General features: G+C 26.7%; 3 protein-coding genes across 3 annotated transcripts; all 3 read right to left on the bottom strand.

Moving 5' to 3' along the window:
- Nucleotides 1-1,837: 1,837 nt before the first annotated feature.
- LOC113858795 lies at nt 1,838-3,110 on the bottom strand. Its single transcript, XM_027491547.1, has one exon. The coding sequence runs from the start codon at nt 2,849-2,851 to the stop codon at nt 1,940-1,942; it is 912 nt and encodes a 303-aa protein (XP_027347348.1). The 5' UTR covers nt 2,852-3,110; the 3' UTR covers nt 1,838-1,939.
- A 12,987-nt stretch (nt 3,111-16,097) lies between these two features.
- Nucleotides 16,098-17,696, bottom strand: LOC113859909 (berberine bridge enzyme-like 17). Its single transcript, XM_027492570.1, has one exon. The coding sequence runs from the start codon at nt 17,694-17,696 to the stop codon at nt 16,098-16,100; it is 1,599 nt and encodes a 532-aa protein (XP_027348371.1).
- Nucleotides 17,697-21,915: 4,219 nt separating this feature from the next.
- Nucleotides 21,916-23,523, bottom strand: LOC113860124 (berberine bridge enzyme-like 4). Its single transcript, XM_027492777.1, has one exon. The coding sequence runs from the start codon at nt 23,521-23,523 to the stop codon at nt 21,916-21,918; it is 1,608 nt and encodes a 535-aa protein (XP_027348578.1).
- Between the last annotated feature and the right edge of the window lie 2,839 nt (nt 23,524-26,362).

The following is a 26,362-nucleotide window of genomic DNA, read 5'->3' as shown; positions in this document are numbered from 1 at the left end:
TGGAATAGATAAACCACTTATCACCTTCCTCGCTACTACAAATGCTACGTGTACTTGCAAATTTGGTTGCAAGTCTATAATTTATTATTATTATTATTATTATTTGGATGTGAAAAATGAGAAGATAGAAAGTAATATAACACCAACATAATTTGGATCTAATGGATGGAATTAGTCCCTCATAAAAAGTAGGTGAATTATAGGGATTTTTTTAGACCACATCTTCTGCATTAGTGCATTTTTTTATTTTTGTTTAAGCAATATTTTTTTATTTTAAACAAAAATATAAAAAATATATTAATTACAGGCTTACAGTTCACACAAAACCGTAAAAAGTAGAATTCTTATGAAAAATAAAAAGTAGAATTCCTCTACATAATAATATATACGACCTTAGCAATATTAATTAGGAATGACATTAGCAATAATTACTCTCCATTCTCACGTCCCCAATGTTTTCATGCTCCCCTCCTTGTTTCTCACTTCAGGATAATTTTTTCTCTCTGACATTATAAAAAAATAAAATAAAATATTTCAAATAATAATAAATTTAAAATTACAAAAGGGTACATTTACATTAAAGAAAAGACTAAAAAAATATTTAAAGGTATGTAAAATTAAAGATAATTTTATTATTTTTGAAGACCCTATGAGATATTCTCACAGAATGGTTTCTACTCTCGTCCTCAAACTCAAGATCTCAATTGCAACAATTTCTGGAAGGATCTCCAAATGATTTAAAACGATCATTCCTAACAAGGAATTATTTACTACTAGTTAAACCCAATTAAAGTTAAGTTAATAACACAAAAAGAGAATACAACCCATTTTCAATTTATGTACATGAGTGATCATGTGTGCACTTAACTACTTGTCTACGAATTGTTCTACAGGGCATATGAACATGCAAGCCACTACACGTAGATAGATTGCAGACTATGGAGTTTCATGCTGCAATAGTCGAATCAAGTGCAGCTTCCTCGCTACCACAATGCTACGTGTACTTACAAATTTGGTTGCCAACTTTATTATTATAATTTGACATTTGAGAAAGAGGGATCACGAAAGTACTTGTGTACTAATGAAATTTAAATCTAATATAAGGATTAATCTCTCACACAATAAATGAACTATAATTCAAATTCGTATTGAGAGAAACCTATATTTAATATGCTATGGTGACTCGATTAAAATGTTTTTTTATTAAAAAAAACTTGTACATCCTACATAAAATACATTAAAAATAAAGCATATGATTGTTTAAATTCAATAAACTATTTAGTGCATAAATTCAATAATCTGCTCTACAAAAAATTATCTTTTATTATCGAATACAAATTAATTTTTTTTTTTTGCTAATCGAATAAAAATTATTAAGTGTTAGGATAATTTTTATTGGTATATTTTTTGCAAACAAAAGAAATTATTAATATAAAATTTCAAAGCTAAATGTAACAAATAATATATTATATTAAAATTTAAATTTTGATAGTATATAATAATATTTTTTTCAAACAAAATTAATTTTTAGTATAATAAATCATGTTATTAGTCTAACCTTTTCAAATCTATATTAAAAAATATTATCGTAACACTTGAAAACATTTATTTAAATGTAAAAATTATTTATTAATAAATGATATTTTTAAATTTCAGCAATAAAATGTTTTATATATAATAAAATATTAGCAATAAAAGTTGTTATTTAATATGTTAAAAGAGTATTTTTGAGACACAGATGTATAAAAATAAAAAAAAAAATATATACGATGTACTTGAAATAATAGGAATTAATCAATCAAGAAGTTCAAAATTGCAAAGCACCAAAACCCTACGATTAAAAAAAATCACATATTTCTATTCTCCGGTCTCCCCTTTGACCGACTCCAAAAAGCACAACGATCCACTACGTTAATCTTCAATTAATATCACATTAGTTTCAACAGATCTCACCGGAAAAGGCCTCGTCTTCGCCGGAAAGTTCTCTGTACCTCGACGGAGAAATATCAATCTCAATCAAATTCTCTTCCTCGAAGTGAAACTCCAAGGCCCTTTTCATCTTGCAACCATCAAGAGCTATCTCAATCAACCCTTCTCTGTCTCCTTCTTCTTCTTCGTCCCACCTGAAGCAAACATCCTCCGGCGAGTCCCAATCCCCTATCGCAGGAAACTCACTCTCCGACGAGCTATCTGAATCCGATTCCGGGTAGTAACGTGACAACGAAGGGTACCTCAAAATACCCATGTTCCTATTTTCTTCTTTCTCGTTCGGATCATCCTCTGCTTCTTCACCTTCACCATACTCTTCATATATAACTTCCAACGGCGCTTTCACGTTCCATTCAACAAAACACGAACTTGACTCGAAACCCATTTCGTAATTGAACTCTGTTTCTGAATGAACAGATGAATTTGACCACTGGTGCACTTGTTCCATAGGATTTGTTTCATTTGGTTCAATGGGACACGAACTCTGTTTCTGTTCTCTGCGTTTGCTTCCCCTCTTTTCATCGTTGATGGGTTCTCCGGGTTTCCCTTGGTTTTCCTTGTGTTCATGTTGAGACCTCTGAATTGCACCGAGGCGGAGAATGGAGAGCAAGAGAATCGCAGTGAGAATAAGCACAGGCGAGAAAACTATATTCAAAAACAGGTGTGGCAGATAGAGAAAAACCAAGGTGGTGAATGTGACAATGCATGAAAACAGAGGATCTGAAGAGAACACAGAGAGAAAGGAAGCGGTTTCTTCACATAGAAGGTTCATAAATTTATGGAGACATAAGGATGAAACGAACTTCAATTCCATAAGAAACCTACTTTCCAATTCCATTCTCACAAGCTTTGTTTTCTCCATCGGGAACTATGATTGTTTGAGAAATGATAGTAGGAAAATGAAGCCCATGATGGAAGAGAGAGCAATGTTTGGGTGATGAGAAAAAGAGGGAATTTTGATGGGACTGAAAGGGCCACTATGCATGAGGGCTTTAGAAAGAGTGTTTTTGTGGGGTTTATATGAAGAGTTTTGGCGTGAGAAGAAGGCATGGAAAAGGAATAATGGGGTGAAAGGGTGTGGACCTACAGGGAACAATAACCAAGAAAATCTTTTTTATGCACCAAAAACCTAAAAAAGTTGTTTTGCTTTTGCCCTTAACTCAAATCCATGATTTAAATCAATGAATGAATAATGTATTTGAGGCCCTTTGGATTGTAGGCTTTTATTCATGGAACCTGTTCATAATTTACCATTAATGGAGCGATCCATGTCTACCTATCCATCCATCCAAGACGTTGATTTCAGGTCCAAATGGCGTTAAGCTGTTGAGCACTTTTGGTTGTATTTTACTTTTCAGAATGTGAAACTTCACCTGTACCACATGAAATGCAGCCTACACTCTTCTTTTAGGGTAAGTCGGTCAATAAGTGCCCACACATGTCACAATTACTTACTCATTTTTGCTCCTTTTTTCTTTTTTAATTTTTCCTCTAAATGGGTTTAGTTTTCCATAGGAAGAACTGCTAAAATTTATCTACCATTTCTCTTTTTTTTTTCTTTCTTTTCATTCATTTTTTAATGACAATTTTGTTTTGTTTCTTCTTTTTTTTCCTTTCCTTCGCAACTTGATCGTTTGTTTCCACTTTAATCCCCTAAAATTAACTTGTTAGTATTTCCATATTACACGAGCATTTTTAGAATTTAGCTCAAATTTATAATATATGTAAAAACATTGAGAAAATGTTAAATAATTGATTCAAGTGTAAAAAATTATATGTATAATCACCTCAAAATATTTAAATTTATATTTTAAAGGAAGAGAGTTTAAGAATGCTACGTCCCTCTTTACTATATAAAAGTGAAACAATTTGAAATTTTTTTTTTGGGGGAGCAAATTATAATGTAAAGAAAGTAAAAATTAATTGAGAAAAAGTAAAATGTAAGAAATACGATAATACATATAAATTGTAAAGGTTTTGAAAGAAAAAATTTCAACGTAAATTTTTTTAAATAAGAATACAATTTTAATTGAAAAATATTAACAGTGTAAATATTTTTTTATATCATCATATAAATGGTTATATATGTAAGACTAATTAATTTTAAAATCATATTTGTCATATATTTTAATTAGTTGATATTATAAAAATATTTTTACTTATTGTGCATCAAAATGAAATTCTAATAAGAAAATAGTCTAAAATAAATTCTGAATGACAGCAAAACCATATGACTTTAAACAAGTAAAATTAAAAAAAAATTATCTGTATTAATTTAAGAATATAAACTTGTTCTATTATAAGAACGTGTATTCTTTAGATATTATATTGTTTAAATTATATTTTCCATTTGTTTCGATGAGTTAGAAGAGAAAATGTTCAATTTATTTAGACAATATTAAATAACCGTGAATCATTGTTTAGATTTTTTTAAAAATAAAAGCACGTGGCTTGTGTTTTTGTGAGAAAGGAAAAAAAAAATCATAGAAATTATTTTAACTAAACAAATATTGTCTTCCCAAATTGAGCCAGCAAATGCTAAAGAAAAATGTTATATTAATTTTATCTTACATGAAGTAAAATGCCCAACTACTGTATTAATTTCATTCACATTTAATCAAGAGTACCATGATTTGCTTATTTTATATTTGAGTACAATGCCCAAAATATTTACTCAAATATAATAAATGATGATTCCATGAGATGTGGACAGTTTATCAAATTAATCTTTTCATGAATAATTAGAGATGATGATAAGCACGTCATATGATATTCTTGTATATACGGTACATTATTGAAGTATAAATGCTCATGATAAACACTATCAATGGAATGATTTGTTCGGTTCATAACATAATTCCATCAGCATTCGCCTAATTAACATAAATAACACTTATTTCACACACACACACACACACAAATCATATAAAAAACGCAGTTTGATACTTTGGTATTCATGATGAGTTATATTGTAGTTTGTAGCTTATGCTTGGTACCTACGTTATCCAAATGGAGCCTTAACTTGATTATTGGCGAACTAGGCACTCACTCGTCTATTCGGGTGGATAACACTCAAAATCCCACTTGTTTCGTTTTCTCTGCATATGATTCAGAATCTTATAGGAGACACACTCTTTTTCTTTACAATTAGAAAGAGAAACCAGAAAATGTCGTTGTACTTAGAAATCGTAGTTGAAATTAGGAGGTAAAAGAAAAGGCCAAAACACTCTATTGAGTGGTGGAGAAAAACAGTGGTTTCGTAGTTACAATCAAAGTGTCATCTTTGCTAAAATGATGTCTCACTTTTCTCTCATACTTTTGTGACAACCTCTTTATCAAGTAGCCATGTTCTTTATGGGCACAGCTACAATCCCCCTTTTTGGCGGTGCCATGGAAATGTCTTTGTTCAGAATGCTTTATTAATTGGATAATATCATTTTTTTATTCGGATTGACAGTCCCTACAACTAAGAATGCTTTTTATTTTGTGAAGAGGGGTAACCTTTGCTTATTTTTTTAAGTGGATGCATAAAGTGAAGTTTAGAATAAACTAAACTCATAAATTATGGAGAAATATATCACAGTAAATATAAGTATAATGTTTAAAGATAACTAATATTTGTATATTAAATGTGTAAAATATTCCAATATATATCTTACATATGCCCATAATGATCACGTCAAAGAAGTTTCAGTTTTTATTAAAAATGAGAATGTCTCAAGCAAAAACAGTTCTAAATTGTGTGATTTTCTGAGTATGGATATTGGTTTTGTAATTATCTTTACTTGTCTAGTTGCAACTGGATTGGTGAATCGGGATAATGCAAAAAGAAACTTTGGGAACGAATTTAGTGCCTTTTCAGATGAAATTGCTTGTGTCGATGAGAAACCATGTCATTAAAGCTACCTCACGTGCGCTGATAGCAAGCTGAGTTGATGAGCTATTATTAATTTGGAGTGAAACAACGGACAGAAATAACATCTTTTATTTTAATTTATTTTTCTGTCTTCTTAAGTCTTATATTGATTAAAAAATATATAATTAACAATTTTATTTATATTGAAAATATTTTAATTTTTTGATATGATATTTATTATTTAAGATAACTGAATAAAATATTTAAAATTAGATAAAAATAATTAATACTATATTAAATTTTTAATAATAAATATTTTTTAAAATTAAATGAATAAAAGAAATAAAGAGCGTGAACTAATATTTTAAATTTATTATTTAATTAATTTTTATTTTTTTAAAAGAGTAGCACATAAACTAATCAAAAAACAACAAATATATTTATTTATATTAGAATAATTTTTAATATAATTTTCATCATCTTTTTTACATATTTATGATAGAAGTATAAAATATTTTAGAATTAAGTAAGGAACAGTATGATTAAAATTAATTATTATTTCTGTCTTAAAGGTATATTTTGTTTAATTTTATGATAATATATTATATTATCATATCACATTTATTTTTAACCCATTTTCCTCTGCATGATAAATTTTATGCTAGAGAAAAGAGTACGATAACATCGTGAATACGATAGATTTATTATATTGATTTAAAAATATGTTATAAATAAAATAAAATAGATCATATTTATCCTCTTATTTTATCTACTAATCTTAATCTAGTCTTTAAATAAATTTCAAATTCTGAATCAATAATAGTAGTTAGTGTGATTTGTAATTCTAAACAAAGAGGGAAAATGGTTATTAATTATATAGTTATAGGGTGTATGCATTTCGTGAAAAATATAAAATATAATCAGTGATGTAATATAATAAAAAAATTGGATAGAGAAATTAAATTAGATCAATATAAAAATAATATATATGCCATGTGTGTACAAAAATTTAATTTAACATTCAATAAAACTTTTTATAAAGAAGAAAAAAACTCTAAATTTGTACCAGAAAATATTATAATTTATACTTTATATATCTTGTTCTGTGCTTTATATATTTTCATTTATATTTATAAAAATGATTATTCACAATATTTAAAGTAATTTATCATCTACATAAATTAAAACACCATATTCATGATAAATGTAAAATCAGTTACAATTTGTAAATGATAATACTAAATGTGAATACCTATGTAAAATTAACATATTAATTATATAAATTGTAAACTAAATTGAATAAGCATATGTCAGAAAACAATTGAAACATATAAACTAATTATTTTAAAAAGTCTTAGAAAAGTGTGAAAGAAAGCATTTAATTATTTTCTTGAAACGAACTAATGCAACCAAGTGAGATCAATTATTCCTTTCCAACTTATTGATAATATTTTATTGACCAGTAATATTCATTATCATTTACAAAATATAAAAGAGCAAAGCAATGGAGCAATTGAAGAGGGCGTCACCATTCCGAGGGTTAGGAGGAGTTAACATGCAGTGGACGCAGGTCGACGAAGTCGCTTTTGTTGAATGGGAGCGTAAAGAAACTGAAGAATTTGAGTAACAGAGAAAAAGCTATAAAAAAGTTATGTAATGAAGTGGAGGTTCCTCCTACTCAAGGCAATTCAGAATCAGACAACATTTCTGGTTCAATAATAATTTTCATGTGTATACTTCATTGTTAATTAATCACGCTAAGTACAATGTTAATTGTTAATTACAAGCTGGAGACCACAAAAGCAAATTAATGATAAACCTATATTCAACTTACCTTATAATTAACGAGGTGTGTTTTAACTCAACCTGCGTGAGGTGAGATGTATTGGACGTACCAAATCATAACATTTTGTAGCTGCAGAATGTTGGAGTTAGGCCTACTTTGTTTAAACTTGTCGATAACTTTTATAGGAGAAAAATGAAAGTGTTGAAATAAATTATACTTTTATAGATTAAAAATAACTTACTTTTTTTTAATAAATAAAGTATATAACTTGATTTTAATTCTAATATTAATATATTTTATTTTTTCTCATATAAATATTTATTAAAATGAATTAATTTTTTTATAAGTTAAAAATAGTAATGCATTTTTTTAGAAGTTGGTCTTATTTAACTTCCACTTCAGATTTAATTTTTAGGAAAAGTTTAATTCGTTTTATAATTATATAAATATTTATTCAAAAATTTATCTAAATTAGTTCTTAATAAATGTATGAAGTAATAAGAACCCATCATTTCAATGGCATGAAGCTTGTAGCCCATCAATTAAGAGTCTCATATTTATCATCATTTTAAGTGAGATATTTGCCTTGAGAAAGTCATTGTTGTGAAGCTGGGGATCTCATCTCTTGCAAGGTATAAAAAATTAAGAAATACACGTGCAATCACCGCTCAATGTATCCACTTTTTCAGGTGCATGCAGTAATACCACCACACCTACAGTGAACAAGCAAAAATATGCACGCATAGAGATCCATAGGGCATTTGTAGTTAATTTGATTGTCATTTACGTGCTCTACACGATTACCTCACAAGGCCATGACGCCAAATTAAAGGGTATTTAACCAAAGTCTAATGTCTAATTTTATATAGAAAAATGTGAATGGTGGGAATGCAAGTTTACAGCTTGTTCCCTAGTTCAACATGCTAGGTTTGCTAGCTAATGAAAATAACTTATCTCTCTTTTCATTCTCTCACTTTCTAATCACAAAAATGGGAACTTGGGTCTACCATGCACTATTTCCCAACTTAACTTACAAGAAAGTAGATCATCATTGAATGTCACAATGTTAGCTAGATCTTCCTGTGAGCTCTAACAAGAATGGTGTGAATTAAAGTAAAAAGAACAAAGGACAGGACAGAGTTAACTCTCAAAAAACTTTTGTCTCCTAATATTCATGCCCTTAGCACTCTTTGTTTATTTCCCTCCTTGTTGTATCATTTCATTTCTACACAACATGGGAAACTTGTACAAGGGAAAGGACTAAGAAGGACATAACAGTTGGTGAGACTAATAATCTACTTGTTGGAAGGAAGCCATGCCTCAAAGACAGAGTTGATAGATTGGCTGCCATTAGTTGTGGCAAATAGTTTATCTATCTGTTCAATGCTTAAAGCCATGGAACTGCTGAAGGGAATTTCATTTTTGTATAGCTTTAGTCACATGGTTTGGGACCCTTTTGCTTGTCAAAACCAAGGTTAGATCTCCGGTTTCATTTTCTACAGGGTTTACCTAAAATCTTTATATTGAAAACATGCACATGCATGTCATATCGAAACCAAAGATACGGGACCCTCATCAAGTTTCATGTTTTCTATTCATCACGGAGTTGTACATTAATCTTGTTTAAATGTGGCTCATTATGGCCATCATAATGGACTACTCATAATGCATCAAACTTCAGGTAAGGTGTAAAGAGTGATAATGATTAGTAACGGTGAGATAAGACATTAACATATCCGGATTGAAAAACAGATGCATCAAATTAGAGTTAAAAAACTTACTCTACTCACTTAAGTCCCCAACTAGATAAGGTGTGATTCTGATGTGAAACTCTTAATCTAAAATGAAGATACTGTACTGTGGTTTTCATCTTGTTTCAGACATTAATTCTAGAGCATAGTAAAATTAGGTTCAATTTTTCCCCTTTCCTTGGATATTCGTTTGGTTTAAGGAAGAAGAGAGACAACCATGGATTTCAAGGTTCCCGAGGATAAAAATAAAAGGAAACAAGTATTACAAACAAATTACTGTCGTTTTATGATCCAGTGTGGAATTTAGCGTGTAACTTGATGAATTATCTCATAATTATGTTATTAGTTTTTAACATTAACTAACCTCATGAATAACGTTATGATTTAGAAATATTATGAACTAAAGTAAATAATTCCTGCAATTTGGAAACGAAAGCGAGTATATACTCAATACCATATTGGACTTTGGTATCAAATGTGATTTTGTTTATATATATATATAATCTGAATTTTTCATTTAACTTAAATTTAATGGATTATAATTTATTATTTTACTAATTATTAGATTTAAGTTAAATGAAAAACTCAGATTAAATGTAAAAGTTTTTAAACTTATACTAGTGTAAAAGATCATTTTCATAATATACTGTAGGAATATAATTTAGCCCTTTGCTATTTCCTTTAGATTTTTTGGGTAATATAATGCTTTATAAGCGGAATAAGAGTATGAAAAAGAATTGTCATACAATTATTTTCAAAAAGTTATGCATAGAATCCTCGTATAATATTGCGGTATCTTGGTACGAGGAAGCCAAAGTAATAAACAGTATATACTAGACAACAAAGGGAAAAAAACAAAAGACACAAACTAAAATAAGGTGGCAGTTGTTCATCAGATTTAACCTGTAAGGAATGCTTTGGCAGTGACTACCAAATGCATGTGTACCCATGTCTGGGCAATGGTGTGGGGGAAAAACCATACTTTGGTTTATAAATCATCGGCAACGCAAAGTTACCTACAGTTTTTGGCTTGATAAAAATGAAAAATCTATTGTTGTGCATGTGTATATATTATAACTTAACAATGAATTGGTTCATTGTTCCAGTCATCAAGCCCTTGTAATCCAAGTGAAAAAACCAAAATTTAATTTGAATTAACAAATTTCTAGTATATTATACGAGCATTTTTAAAAAAAAAGTATAACAATAAATATATTTATCATTGATGTAAAATTAATACTTTAATTTTAAACCTTTTTTTACGTTGATTCAGCCTTTTAGTTTTTTTACTTTTATTTTGATCCTTTTTCATCTCTTTCTTACTTGAATTTGGTTATATTTATCAATTATTGCAGTGTTGTTATTTCTACAATTACCAAAATAAATCATAAAATAAAAATAAAAATAAAAAGAGATAAGTTTTTAAAATAAAATAAAAAAATTTAAAGAATTATATTGAAAAATAAATAAATAAGTTATTAATTTTATTTATTATTATTGATAGATATTCTATTTTGTTATATATAAAATTGAATACATAAAGATTTTAAAATTAAAAAGAAATTATAAAAATATATTATTAAAATCAAAACATATACCCTTGACTTATTTATTATAAATATATCTTTGTTCACTGATAATCTGCATCATTGTGAGTTTATTTCTACAAACTTTTGTCCTGAGTATTCTTATAAATTTAAAGACATTAATTATTATTTTAAAGATTGTCCATACTTTAAAAAAGTTTAGTTTTGCTTAAGCTGTCAATATTTTTCATTGTAATTTCTATGATTCTATTATCACTTAAATTGTTATCTTACCTTGATATTGGAATTATATTTTCTATTCTTTCATTCTTCGATGACTTTGACATTGGAAAAATAATATACTCTTTTGATGAAGAGAAATAAAGTATCTATCATATTTTAGATTTAATTAACTAGTTTAGAAAAAGATTGTTTTGGGCTAATTTCAAATAAATTAATTCTCAAACTCATCTCTTTGAAAGATGTTATGGAATCCATCATAAGAGAAAGTTAAATTTTACTTTTATGTATGTTTGGCCATGTGGAAGGACTTTTAAAAGTGTGCAACATGACATTTTAACTTTTAAAAACATGTAAAAAATTACTTTAATTTTTTCATTTCTTGGAGAAAATACTCATAACACAGAGAGAGGTAAAGTTAGGAGTTTGAGGTATTTTTGTCCAAAAAATAAAGAATTTGGACAATTAAGTAACAAAATGACTTTTTTTACACATTTTTAAAATTATAAGGCATTGTATTGCACACTTTCAAAATTTAGAATTTAAATTGTCCATAACTAAATATACGGGAAGATAAAGTAAATATTTCCCTAAAACTAATGTGGACAGTAATTGTTGGGTGAACCATTTGCATTAGTATTATACGAGACTAGACTAGGAAATGACTAACAATTTTTATTTTTTTTATGGTAATAGTCATATTCATGTGTACTTAATTGCAAATAATCTATTGGGTCTCTACTTAGTTAAATTAAAAAGTTATCATAAAATAATTTTAAAATTTGATTGTTTAAAAGAAGTAAACTTTATTATGAAGAAATTAAGATTAATCTTTTTTGAAGTGTGTTGATATTCATAATTTCATGCAAAGCTTCTCTCATGTATTTACATGTTATGTTGTTCAAGAAGTTAACTCAATAATTGACAAATTAGCTTATTTTGTACTTTTATTTAAAGATTTCTTTCACCATTTAAATGATCTCTCATGTGTAGTTTCTACACTTTTAGTTATAGTCAATTTACATATTTTGTAATTTGTTTTTCTAATTTTCTTTTGCTTTCTTTTTTATCAAAAAAACATACATTTATGTTTATTATTTAAATATGATATGTTAAAATTTAAATTTTAAAAAAAAAATTAAAATTGACATTAATTAACCATCAAATACGTAAATTAACTTAAATTAATGGTATATCTTAACTAAACATATTGAATATAGTTTCATTGTAACATATGTGTGCTCTTAATCAACTAAGGAGGACTCCAATTGTTGAAGTAGTTGTCATCAACGTGCTTTCATCACAATAGACTTAGATGTTGAAATTTCAGTCCATATTAAAATTTAATCTATTTTATATTATGTTTAATAAATATAGTTTCTAGTTTCTTTAGAAGCTTATAACTTATTGACTTAGCCAATAGAAATAATTTTATAGCTTTTGAAAGTCAATTTTTCAAAAAACTATTTAAAATATAGTTTAACTTCAAAAGCTGTTACACAATTAAAAGTTAATGTACATGTGTCAATTTTAGTTTCTTTTTTTCTTTTCATGTTCACAACAATTTTAATCAATTTTTTAAATTTTTTTTTTATCTATTCTTCCATCTTTTCTATTCAAATGTATTTCATATTAAAAAGAACACATAACTTATAATATTTCATGTTCAAATATATTTAAAGAGAAATTTTATTTTTCTATATGATTATTTAATTGATTATTACAAATAATAAAATAAGTAATAATTAATTTTAATATTATGTTAATATACTATTACATATATTTTTTAAGTCATTTAACATAAATAAGTTAGTTGTAAAGCTAGTTTGCCAAACAATTTTGATTCTATAAGCTACTTATATAATTATAAACTTTTATTTATAAATTTACATCTAGAAGCTGAAACAATTTTGATTTTCTTACTGTTATTATTAAGTTAATTATGTTATTAGATTTATATTTAGTTGGACTATTTTGTGAAATAGTTTCAAAGACAAATAATTTCAAGTCTTCTAAAATCTTAGGTAAGACAGATCCTTTTTTTCATTATTTATTTTATGTATGTTTTATGTATGGAGAAGTTGGTTATCTTTATTGAAAAGGTGAATGTTACAATTTGAATTCCAATTTATTTAAGCAAGAGTGATTCAAATATTTTCCATTTGTTGTTGGCATATGATGTGTTACTATTTTGCTGAGATATTAATCTTCCACTATACCTTGTTCTTGACACTTTCCAACAGATTTCTAAATTGCTTTAGGGGATCAAGGCTAGCATTGAGAAATCTATGATTATGTGCTCCAAGGATGTATCTAGGACGATTAATGAAAATGTCTTTGATTTTTAGAATCATTTGTGATCTTGGTAAATATTTGGATTTTCCACTTTTGAAAGGAAGAGTAAAAATAAATGTCTCAATTCCTTCATTGAGAAAATACAAGGTCACTTATATATCATCATAGAAGTCAACTATTAAATAGTGTTTGAAAATTTTGTTCAGCCAAATTGGGGTTGCCATTCTTAAGTTGTTGAGGCTTACAAGTACTTTCTATAGTTGCTCGTATTAACCATGAAACTTGAAAAAAAATAAAAACAGCCAATTCAAAATAATCTATTATTGGATAAAATGTTCTTCTGTAAAGTTCAATAATTTTAAAATTTCTACCGTTTAATTATCTTTTCATTTCTGAACTTGAAATGGTAATGGTAGTAGGCCATTTGGGATTGATCTTAAATTTATTAGTGTACCGTCGTATCATACTCATATTTTAAATCGTATGCTAATGCACACAATTTGGAACATGCATGGCCAAGAAATCAACTAAATAATAGTGAACATTTAAGGCGTCGATTGAGGATTTATAACGAAATTGATAATGAATCCTAATATACTGATAGAAGAATTATAGTCTTTGACTTAGAAAAATAGTTTGGCCAATGGTCGAAATACCGGGATTCATGCACTAATATATGGAGCTTACCAGTAGGGCATGGTGAAACACATTCTGAACTCACATGGTTACATTTGGTATTAATTAGTCTCCCCATTTCCTTTTCCAATTATGATCATCTTAATTCAAAAATTACTCTCTCCTCAAAGCATAAGTTGCTTATCGTAGTATACACTTAATTTTTATTAGAATTTAAAGTATGTGTATTTTTAAACTTTTTCTATATATATATGTATATCATATTTTGATCGATGTTCTATATTTACTCCACATGCTAATTCCATCTTATATATTAAAACTTTTTATTAGTATTTATTTAAATATTAAATATTATCAATTTAATGTGAAATTAAATTTTATTTTTAAATAAATCAAATTTAAAAATTAATATTTCATTATATATTTTTATTTTAACATCTAATATATATTTTTAAATATAAATAAATATTTACAAACTTTTAATTTATCTAAAATTTAATGCAAATAATTTATAAATATATTATTTTATTCAATGATTTAATTAATAAAATTTGATATTTAAAAAAGTTATTGACCAAAAACAACTTTTCTCAGAATTATTCCCTTGATCTCTACCCTATTTATTAATACCTATTGATGATATATGTCAATCACTCCCTTGATGTCTACCCTATTTATGGATACTGATTGATAATATATGTCAATTTTGACTAGCTCCACTTTCAAAACGGTCTTCTGAAATTAAATTTTTTGCATAGTCATTGATATAAAAAATTATAGTAATGAATGTAATGTTAAAAGATATTACCCCTAAAACTACTTTATATAATTTCTATTCATGGTCAATCAATAAATTTCAATAAAAGAGTCATAATTAAGGGAAATGTTAGTCATTAACAATGAATGCTATATTAAATGGTATATTATTTTTGAAATGTCTTCTATATTTAAAAAATCCATTCATTAAATAGAATATATTATTATTAAAAATGTTTTCTATATATAACTTTTGAAATATTTTTTATATAAAATTAAGTCATTAAATGGTATTATTTTTTAAATATTCTATATATAAAATTCATTCATTAAATGACATTATTTTTTGAAATGCTTTTATATAAAAAATTAGCTAATAAATTATATTTTTAACGTATCTTTTAATATTAAAGTCGGTCATTAAAGAATAATAATTTTTAATATGTTTTATACAAATGATTATTCATAAGATTAAATTATGTGTAATAAGTTTTTGTGGGCAGGACTTCCTACATAAAATTAAATGATTAATTTTCTAAATTGATTGAGAAAATGTAGATGGTCAAGCAAGTTATCAATGGGCCAAAATGTGGAAGGTCAAGCAACCTCGGTTCTTCGAAAAGATTAACAAACATCCACCAAAAACAATGAAAAAATATTAACAAAGACATAGCATCACTAAAAATCGTAAAGACCAATGAATATTTGGTGACTAGTATTCCTTAAAAATTGAGAAACATTCAGCATCAGGGTTATTCCCTAAAGATTGAGAAATAATGAAATAATAAAGAACACAAATTATTTTACGAAATTTGTATATTATAATTTCATTGGCAAACGAAATCTATCATCTCTCCGCTGTGAGTAACTTCGTTTGTTGATTTCAAATTCGTTTTATCTTTGTATCTGATAGTTTTTAATTCTCTACTCTTTAGCGTTGCTGTAACGATAATAATGATAAACGTAGTGCCTCATTGTTTACCAACCATAACCGAAATTATTTACTTTATCATACATAAATCAGTTTTTATGAATATACACAAACAGACCCGTACTGAAAAATTGAAAACCATAGGCGTTTCTCATGCGTTATTTGCTAGGAAATAGTAAGACTATCATGAAACTGAAAAAACAAAGAAACAAAAGAATGTTCAAGTGTGATTGGAAACTGAAAGAAACAAAAGTATACGAAATATGCAACAAAACAATTTTATATTATTAATTCTTAAAATTAAAATTAACTAAGCATATCAATTTTGCAGCTAATAGGAACTTGTGGGTGGTATACTCTGTTCATAGCTAAAGAAATTATCAGGATCAACCTTGGTTTTGACACTCACTAATCTATCAAAATTTTCTTTAAATAACTTGCTTCCATAGGTGCGACCCTCGTCCAAGCTTGTTCCAGTACTTGGATGTTTGGCTCCAATATCAATATCCCTATAATTAAGAAATGCTTCCCTTGGCGAGTTTGAAACATATGGGGTCATGAATTTATGAAGAGACCTTGAAAAGTGCAAATAACGATCACTGGCTTTAGCATCATCTTCAGTCCAAAACGTGAAGTACTGAATCAAGAACAAGTTCCCTGCTCTATGAGGAAACGGGGTTTCTGATGGTGCTATCTGCTCCATCTTTCCTCCGTAAGGGTTCCATTGCATCCATGTAGTCTTGCCCTTAATCATCCAATTCCAAAGGGAATTTAAAGCTTCCTTGGGAATGGGCTTCTTCACATAATCTGATTTGGCTTTAAAATAGACTGAAGGTGGCTCCTTTGGCACTGATAGCAAAGCTTCTATAGGAGTATCAATTGGTAGATCTGCCCAAAAAAGTGTCGTGTTGATCCAAGGCATTTGGGTGCAATCACTTTGCTTCAAACCCAATTCAGGGAATTTCTCATTCACCAAAGGCGCAAGCCCATCAAATTGCCCCAAGAATAGGCCAATGAAAGAAAGTTGCACTGTTCCATTGACCACATTAACTTGCACTCTTATGAAAAGATCTTCATGTAGTTCTGCTGCAACTTGTTGCCACTTGTAAACAACATCAGTTGCGCCTTCTGCCACTGTCTTTTTCACTCTGAACACAGTCACTTCCTCAGGCACAGAAACCAATTTGATCTTCCATGCAAGAATGACCCCAAAACTAGCCCCACCACCTCCTCTTATGGCCCAAAATAGATCCTCCCCCATTGACTGTCTGTCATGGATAGTACCATTGGCATCAACCAATTTGGCATCAATGATATTATCCACAGAAAGACCATATTTTCTCATCAAATTTCCATACCCACCACCAGAAAAGTGGCCACCAGCACCCAAAGTAATGCACACCCCTGCAGGGAAAGCATGCACCTTGCTTTTCTCTGCTATGCGGTAATAAACTTGACCCAGTGTTGCACCAGCCTGAACCCATGCAGTTGCACTTGCAGTGTCCACATCGACTGATTGAAGAGGAAACATGTCAAGTATGACAAATGGAACATCTGAGACATATGAAAGTCCTTCATAGTCATGCCCACCACTTCTGATTCTAATCTGAATGCCGTTTGCTTTGGCACATGTAACTGTTGCCTGCACATGACTCTCATGTTGAGCAGTGATGATTACTAGAGGTTTGGGTGTTGTTTCTTTTTTGAATCTGTTGTTGTGAACGTGCATGTTCAAGATAGATGAGAATGATGTGTTATCTGAAGTGTATAGAACTTGAGAGATACAGGGGTTTGAAGGGTTAGAATTCGGTGTTTGTGAAAGACAAAAGAGAAATTTTTTGAAGGGTGAACATTGTGAAGTTGCTAATGTAAAACACAGCATGATCGTTAGGGATGTTAGGAGAAAAGAAAACAACCCCTTCGTTTCCATGGTGGAATTTGATCCCAGTGTGCCTTGCTGTGTTGTGCATTGCAGTCAATTTATAATGAATGCTATGTTTTTTTTTTAATATTAATATTAAGAAAAACTCTTGCAGAGTATTAATGATAAAAGGAAAAAAACCTGATTTATACTTATTGAGTGTTTATAATCTTACATAAATTAAAAAGCAGTTATGCTACACCCTAGCATCCGAATCCGATATAGACATCAAAACTAGATATGAAAATAATATTATTAAAAAAATGTTAAAATTTGCATTAAATAAAAAAAAATAACATACTAAATGGATTTCTTTTCCTTTTTAAAAGTTTTAATTTTCATTTTAGTTAAGTCTTTTAAAATATGAAAATACCAAATACTTTTTAACAGTGTTTGAATTATCAACATCCCATTAAGGATCATTTATTTAAATTGTTAATTGTATAATGAACATTTTAATTTGTAAAAGGCTTAAATAAGTCACTAGTATTTAAAAATATCATGTCTTTTGATTTTATTCTCTATAAAATTTTATTCAATTCTAGTTAAAATTGAATAAATTTTTTATAAAAATAAAAATAAAAATGATATTTTCAGAAATTAATAACTTTTTAAATATTTGTAAAACAATAATGGATTCAATGATTCCAAGAGATGTTTAAAAGAGTCTGTATAAAATTTACTTAGACTTATAAAGAGACCTATAATTATTTTCAAGTTTTGACTAGTTTATTTTAGTCAAATATCTGATATAAAAGCCTGCGAACGTAAACTTTTTAAAACCACTTTAATAAATTTTAGTATTAAAAGTTATAAAATAATATTTTTCTCATTAATGAATTAATTAAATTATTTATCTGCATGTTTAAAATAGTTTTCCTTAAAATAAATATTTTTTTAAGCACCTCATAAACCTATTTCTTGAAATAACTCAAAACAAATACAATAATTAATATTTTGCATTTAAGTTTGAAAAACCTCGTTAATAAATTGTTCGAAATGGGGGGAAATTTTTATTCATGGCAGTCAAGCTAAGATAATTAGAAAGAAAATGTATTATCAATTGATTAAGGAAAAGTTTTATGGAGATTTGTACTTTTTATAAATTTTGTTTATTTTAATAAATTTTATATATTTTAATAAAATGTTTTTTTTTTATGTATGGTAATAAATTTTATGGTCTAATTCATGATATAAATTCCTTATACAAGAAGAATTTATTGAGTAACATTTTTTTAATGTGTACCCAAAAACACATTAAAAATAAATAAATAAATAGTAATTTTTTATTAAAATTATACCATTTAATTTTATTAATGTATTAAATTATGTAATTTTTTTATAAAATATAAGAGTTTTGTTTTGTTATATGGTTAGTATAAAATATTTTACATTATTAATTGATTAAAATACACAGTAAATAATATTTTTATAAAATAATTAATAATTATTGTTAATTTGATACTTTATGAGTAGATGAAAACATTGAATTTGTAAATATATAATATTATTATATGAATAAATTTTAAAGTTAATTAAAATATATCGATAATGTACAGATTGTTACACTATCGATCATTAAGATGAAGACATTTTGATATTTAAAAAAAAACAAAATTAAGACATTTTTTTATGTACTTAAAATATGCTCTATAAAAAAGAAAATTACTAACACAAAAAAGAAATGTTATAATAATATTTTAAATAATATACTTAAATACCTGTATAATTTATTAATTTTAAATTTAAATTTTAATACCTATAATTACATTAAATATTTATAAAAGAATTTTATTACTCACAGAGTCATAGTAATCAAACAGAATGACTTTCGTACAAAATACTAGTGATAAAAAAAATTAATAAATATACTAAGTGAAAATGTGTTGACATTTATGATATATAAAAAAAGAAAATTACTAACAAATTTATTTCTAAACAACGGTTGTATATAGAAAAGAAAACTGCTATAAAATGTTGATGCTCAGAAAAAAAAAACTATTAATAAAATTATTGTTATATAACAATTATTGTCATTTATTTTTTAAATTAGTTTTAATATCAATTAATTTTAGATATGTTGACATTTACGATCTAATTTTATTTAATATTATTTTACAATATTAGTAGTCAAACAATATTATCTTCTCTATAAAATACTTGTGATAAAAAAAAATCAAAATTGTCTTTTCTCCAAAATATTTGTGATAAAAAAATTAACAAATATACCAAGTAAAAATGTGTTGACATTTACAACAGTTACTCTAATTTATTTTTTAATTAATTTTAAATATGTTGACATTTATGTATAATTTTATTTAGTATTGTTTTACAATATTTTATTTTATAATAATATTTTAAATAATATAATTAAGTACAAGTATAGTTTATTAATTTTTAATTTAAATTTTAATAAATATAATTACGTCAAATACTTAAAAAAAGTTATTGATTCCAGTAGTCAAACAGAATGACCTTTTGTACGAAATACTTGTGGTAAAAAAAATTACCAAGTAAAAAGTTGTTAACATTTATGATATATAAAAAAGAAATGAAAAACAAATTTATTGCTATACAACAGTTATTGTCATTTATTTTCCAAATTAATTTTAATATCAATTAATTTTAAATATGTTGACTTTTATTATCTAATTTTACTTAATATGGTTTTAAAATATTTTATTTTATAATAATATTTGAAAAAATATAATTAAATACAAGTATAATTTATTAGTCTTAAGTTTAATTAAATAGTTAAAAAAAATTTCTGCTTACAATAGTCAAACAAAATTACATTCTCTCCAAAATAATAGTGATAAAAAAAAAGTAACAAACATATCAATTAAAAATGCGTTGACATATATGATATATAAAAAAATATAATTACTAAAAAATTTATTGCTATATAATAGTTACTGTTATTTATTTTTCAAACTAGTTTTAATATTAATTTTAAATAGGTTAACATTTATGATATCATTTTATTTATTAATTATATTTTAAATAATATAATTAAATGCAAGTATAATTTATTAATTTTAAATTTAAATTTTAATAAATATAATTATGTTAATTATTTAAAAAAATAATTTTATCATTCAAAATAGTCAGTGAAACAAATTAAGTAAGATCACTTCTTGTCTAAGAACGGTTGAATTAAGTTTATCCTATCTCACTTGAGTGAGACTCATCTCGTTTGAGTAAAATTATCTTGAAATTATGTGATTTTAGACTCTCACTCTCACTTAAGTAAGTCTGAACGAGAACTCCTGCACCAGAAATATATTAAACACTCATCCATTCAATTCAAAACATATTCTAATATTACTCCATACTAAAATAATTTATCAAATAATAAATAAATAAAAAGAGAGTATTATAGAATGCATTAATTTTAAATTTTAATTTTAATAAATACATTACCTTATGTACAAAATATGTGTGGTAAGAACAAAATTAACCAATATGTCAAGTAAAAATATTCTCACTTATTTTTATGAGAATAATGTATAACTATATTTAAATTATTAAAATTAATAATTTATATAGTTAAGAGTAAAAATAAGAAAAACTCTCACTTATATTTAAAATTGTTAAAATAAGATGAAACTAAACATCGATAAACGTTAAATTTTTTAGGAGAGGGAATAAGGCTTGTGCTTTTTTTCATGTGACAAGTTTAAACCCTCCTCTTTGAATGACCATCTAACTTTACTATTGATCTATCAAGGGACAGAAAAATGATAGATGATAATTTCAACATTAAGTAAAAGTCAACGTATTTCAATGAATACTTTCACAACAAAAAATCCCTAAATATTATTTTATATACTCCACATTTTACCTTTGATTCTTTACTTATATTTCTTTAAAATTAATTTTTAGATACGTGTAGTATTTTCAAAATGATTATTCTAAAATTTTATAGATAAAAAGTTTTTATGAAAAATATTATTATTATAATTCCACTATTTTAAATATGATTTATTATTAAAAAAATCTTTTTTTCTTTAACTAATGTCGTTAGAGCATTCGTTACCAAGGCTTTAAAACAAATAATTATAGCACCCTTTAAAATCATTGAGCCAAACTTGATGTACTAAGGTAAATAGATTTGAGGGAGAGTATTGGATAACAAGTCAATGTGAATGGAAGAAAAAATAAATAAAGGGTTTATTTATATATAATAAATAACTTGAGAAACATATTACTGAACAATCATTTGCAACTAAAGGGAAATAGGTGGTATACTCTGTTCATGTCTGAAAAAGTTCTCGGGATCTACTCTGGATTTCACTCTCACTAATCTTTCAAAATTACCTCGGAAATACTTGCTCCCATAACTCTCAGCAATGTCCATTCTTGTTGTATTACTTGGATGATTGGCACCTATATTAAGGTCCCTATAATTCTGAAATGCCTCCCTTGGCGATTGTGAAACATATGGGGTCATAAATTCATAGAAGGACATTGAAATATTCAAGTAATGATTAGTTGCCTGAACCCCATCTTCCCCCCAAGATGTCAAGTACTCAATCAAGAACAAGTTCCCTGCTCTGTGAGGGAATGGAGTTTCTGATGGTGAAATCTCATGCATCTTCCCACCATAAGGGTTCCATTCCATCTTCACACTCTCACTTTTAATCATAAACTCCCACATTGATTTAAGAGCAGTTTTTGGAATGGGCTCCTTCACATAGTCCGACATGGTTTTGAAGTTGTATGAAATGGGCCCTTTGGGCACATCAAGCAATGCCTCAATGGGGGTCCCAATTGGATAATTGGCCCAATATAGAGTGGAGTTGACCCATGGCATTTCAGTGCAGTCACTTTGCATCAAACCCAATTCAGGGAAGCTCTCTTTCAACGAACTCAACAGATTATTAGTCAGTCCCAAGTATATGCCTACAAAAGTAACTTGAACGATCTTTTTACCTTTTTTATTACCATCAACCACTTCATGCATAGCCCTTATGAAAATATCTTCATGTAGTTTTGTCGCAATTAGTTGCCATTTGTAAACAATATCAGTTGCCCCTTCTTCCAGTGTTTTTCTCACTTTGAATACAGTCACTTTTGGAGTTACAGGAACCAACTTGATCCTCCATGAAAGAATGACACCAAAACTAGCCCCACCACCCCCTCTTATAGCCCAAAATTGATCCTCCCCCATTGACTTTCTGTCAAGTATATTACCATTGACATCAACCAACTTTGCATCAATTATATGATCCACAGTAAGACCATATTTTCTCATCAGATTTCCATAGCCACCACCAGAAAAGTGACCCCCAGAACCCACAGTGGGACACACCCCAGCAGGGAAAGCATAAACTGAACTTTTGTTTGCAATATGATAGTAAACCATACCAAGTGTTGCTCCAGCTTGAACCAATGCTGCTCCTTTTTCTATGTCCACATCAACTGACGCAAAATGAAACATGTCAAGTACAATAAAGGGCACATCTGATACATAGGAAAGGCCTTCACAGTCATGGCCACCACTTCGGATTCTAATCTGAATGCCATTGCTTTTGGCACATGTGATAGTGCCTTGCACATGAGACTCGTGTAGAGGAGTTACAATAGCCAATGGTTTTGGTGCTGTTGGCGCAGAAAATCTATTATTATGTGTGTGCATGTGTAAAATAGATAAGAATGAGGAGTTGCTTGGGGTGTAAATAATGTTTGATATTGTAGGAACTGAAGGTGGAGAATGGTTTGAAAGACAATGGAGAAAGTTTTCAACGGGTGATGAATCTGAAGTTGCCCCAAGAAGAGAAAGTACAAAGGCTAGAGTTGAGATGAGAAATGAAAATGGTGTGGTAGTGTCCATGATTGTTGGTTATGAGTGTGTGGGATTATCAAGGCAGAAACTAAAGAATATGGAAAAGTTCTTGAGATTTTATTCTTGATAATTACTGTGAATAAGTAGTCATTAACTTTTAGCATATTTATAGCACTTATTACGAATATGGAAAATATCTTGAGATTTTCTTCATAATTACCGTGAATAAGGCATTAACGTTTACCAAATTTATAGCATTGATTACGAATATGGTAAATGCCTTTAGATTTTCTTGATAATTACGGTGAATAAGCCATTTACTTTTAGCATATTTGTAATATTGATTGTAATTTGATGCCAAAATATGTAATATTTGGAGGTTTCAGTTTTAAGTCTAAGATTACGTTACCATATCAAACTATCAATGTGTAATTTTGGAATAGGCTAAAAGGCTTTATTTAAAAAGAGTTTAAAATTAATAATAAAATATTTCATATGTTTATTATATGGTTTTTCAATAATCTAAAAATTCAATATTAAATATTTTAATTTTTTAAATATTCAATGTTTTATTAAAAAAATTATTTTTTATTCAATACCTTGTAACAAAATAAATAAGAAATGTGATAGGAAAATAGGTATAAAAAGAGCTAAAAAATATAGTTAATACATAATATCACTTAAAAATTATGTAATCTTATGTTTACTCAATAAATTAAGATTAAATATAAATGGAGATAACTTTTAGAATAATATGTATTTACTTACATAAATAACTCTTGAAAATTAACATGGTTATAAAAATAAATTAAGATGATAAAAAAAATTATTAGTAATTTTTTAAAAGTTATTTGAAAACTACTTATACAAGTAAAGATACTCTAAACTTATTTCAGTGATACGTCGAAAGATAAAAAAGTAAAATAATAAAAATTTGTCTTTTTATTTATACTCTATTTTATTTCTAAAAAAATATTTAATAATATATAATATAAAATAACAATTTTGTGAGTGTGATTTTTTTATTTTAAATATATTTTAATTTTTAATACACATTTTTAACTAAAGAATATATTAAATTAGTAATAAAATTACTTAAATCATTATCATTCAAATTTAAATATAATTTAAAGTAAAGATACGATTTTGTTTTCGATAAAAATGATAATGTGAGAGTTTCGTTCAATTTTTGTGATGTTATTTTTATATGATTTTAACTAATTTTTTTCAACATTTTATGGTGAGTTTTTCTATTTTTTTTTTATATATAATCAACTTCTTACTATATAGGTGGAAATTAAGACTTATTTAGTGATATATTAAAAGATGAAAAAAATAATGTAATAAAAATTATTTTTTTGTTAATACGATATTCTATTTTTATTTTTATAAAAAAATTAATTAATAATACATAATATAAAACAATAATTTTATAAATATGTGTAATTTTTTATTCTAAATATATTTTAATTTTTAATGCACTTATTAAATAAAGAATAAACTAATCAATAAAATCATTTAAATTATGATCATTTAAATTTGAATATTACATGAAACAATATTTTACTTTTAATAAAATGATAACTAGAGTTTCTTTCAATTTTTTTAAGATTATTTTTGTATAATTCTAATTAATTTTTTATTTTTACATTTTATGGTGAGTTTTTTATTTTTTTTATATATATAATTAATTTCAATAATTTTTTGTTAAATGTAATAGCCAATTTTTTTTCCGTTTTAACATTCAAGTTAATTGCACTAACAATGCTAATTACGGTAATACTTTTTATCAACAATAAACTTATAAGGTAACTACTATCATTCATTACTCAAATTAATTTAATAATTTTTCAATATTAAATAATTACAAATATGCTTACATTTATAAGATGATTTTATTTAATAATATTTTAAGAATTTATTTTATAATACTATTAAATTAAAATAATATTTTAAAATAAAAAAACTCATAAGAGTTAAAATAATATTTAAATTAAAAGAGATATTACTCTTGTAGTTCTCAAACGTTCGTGAAAATATTAACAGAACATGTTAAGTGTCAAATAAAAAAACTTCTAACATGATAGTTAACAAATCGATGAAATCATTGATCCTACCATTCATAAGAAAAATAAGGATATTTGATGATTACAAAGCAATTTAAAATTATCTATGCTGGAAGTACAAAAACAGGTGTCAAAATTTTGTCTGTGAAAAATTAAATATATATTTTAACTAAAAAGTTATTATATCTTGTTCTTTTATTATTCCAATAAAAGGGGCCTTAAATAACTTTTTATATAGAATTTCAATTCTGGAATTTGTTTAGTTTTCATGAGCATATAATTAATTATATAGCTAAGGTTATAGTTAGAGGTAGGTATATAAGGTAGCTCGCCCCACATAAGTGTGTGGATAAACAGACTAATCCACTTTAACCTGCATCACATTCTAGGTGGGTTTATTTGCATCACAAATACTTGCTTACAGTATAACTGTAGGGTGGATAACCTGAAATGTTAATATTTGTTTGACTTCTGAAAAATTCGATGGTTCCTCAGCTTACTGATATGGCGATTAGTTAACCTTTTTTCTTCATTTTCTTTTTTAAATTAAAGGTATATTGCTTGCACTTTTCAATCAATTATATTCCAAATTACACCTTAAAGTTTAAAAATGTATAAAATACCTTACAATTTTTTTTAAATAACAACAAAATATTAAAACCTTATAGAATTATTACGTGACTTGCATTCATACCAAAAAATAAAATGGGTGAAAGCATTTTTTAATTGAACAGTGATACGTACACAGAATTTTACTCACAAACTTGCCAATTAAGCTATTGCTATAATTGAAAGTTAGGGGAGAAATGATATTTTAATAA

This window comes from Abrus precatorius, unplaced genomic scaffold (assembly GCF_003935025.1).
Source record: "Abrus precatorius isolate BTA unplaced genomic scaffold, Abrus_2018 Scaffold2, whole genome shotgun sequence".
NCBI lineage: Eukaryota > Viridiplantae > Streptophyta > Magnoliopsida > Fabales > Fabaceae > Abrus > Abrus precatorius.
Note: the sequence above shows the minus strand (reverse complement) of the source record. Positions and strands in the feature narration are given on the sequence as shown.

Excerpts from the sequence above, each read along its gene's own strand:
- LOC113858795 (XM_027491547.1), bottom strand. The coding sequence starts at position 2,851 with ATGGAGAAAACAAAGCTTGTGAGAATGGAATTGGAAAGTAGGTTTCTT.
- LOC113859909 (XM_027492570.1), bottom strand. The coding sequence starts at position 17,696 with ATGGAAACGAAGGGGTTGTTTTCTTTTCTCCTAACATCCCTAACGATC.
- LOC113860124 (XM_027492777.1), bottom strand. The coding sequence starts at position 23,523 with ATGGACACTACCACACCATTTTCATTTCTCATCTCAACTCTAGCCTTT.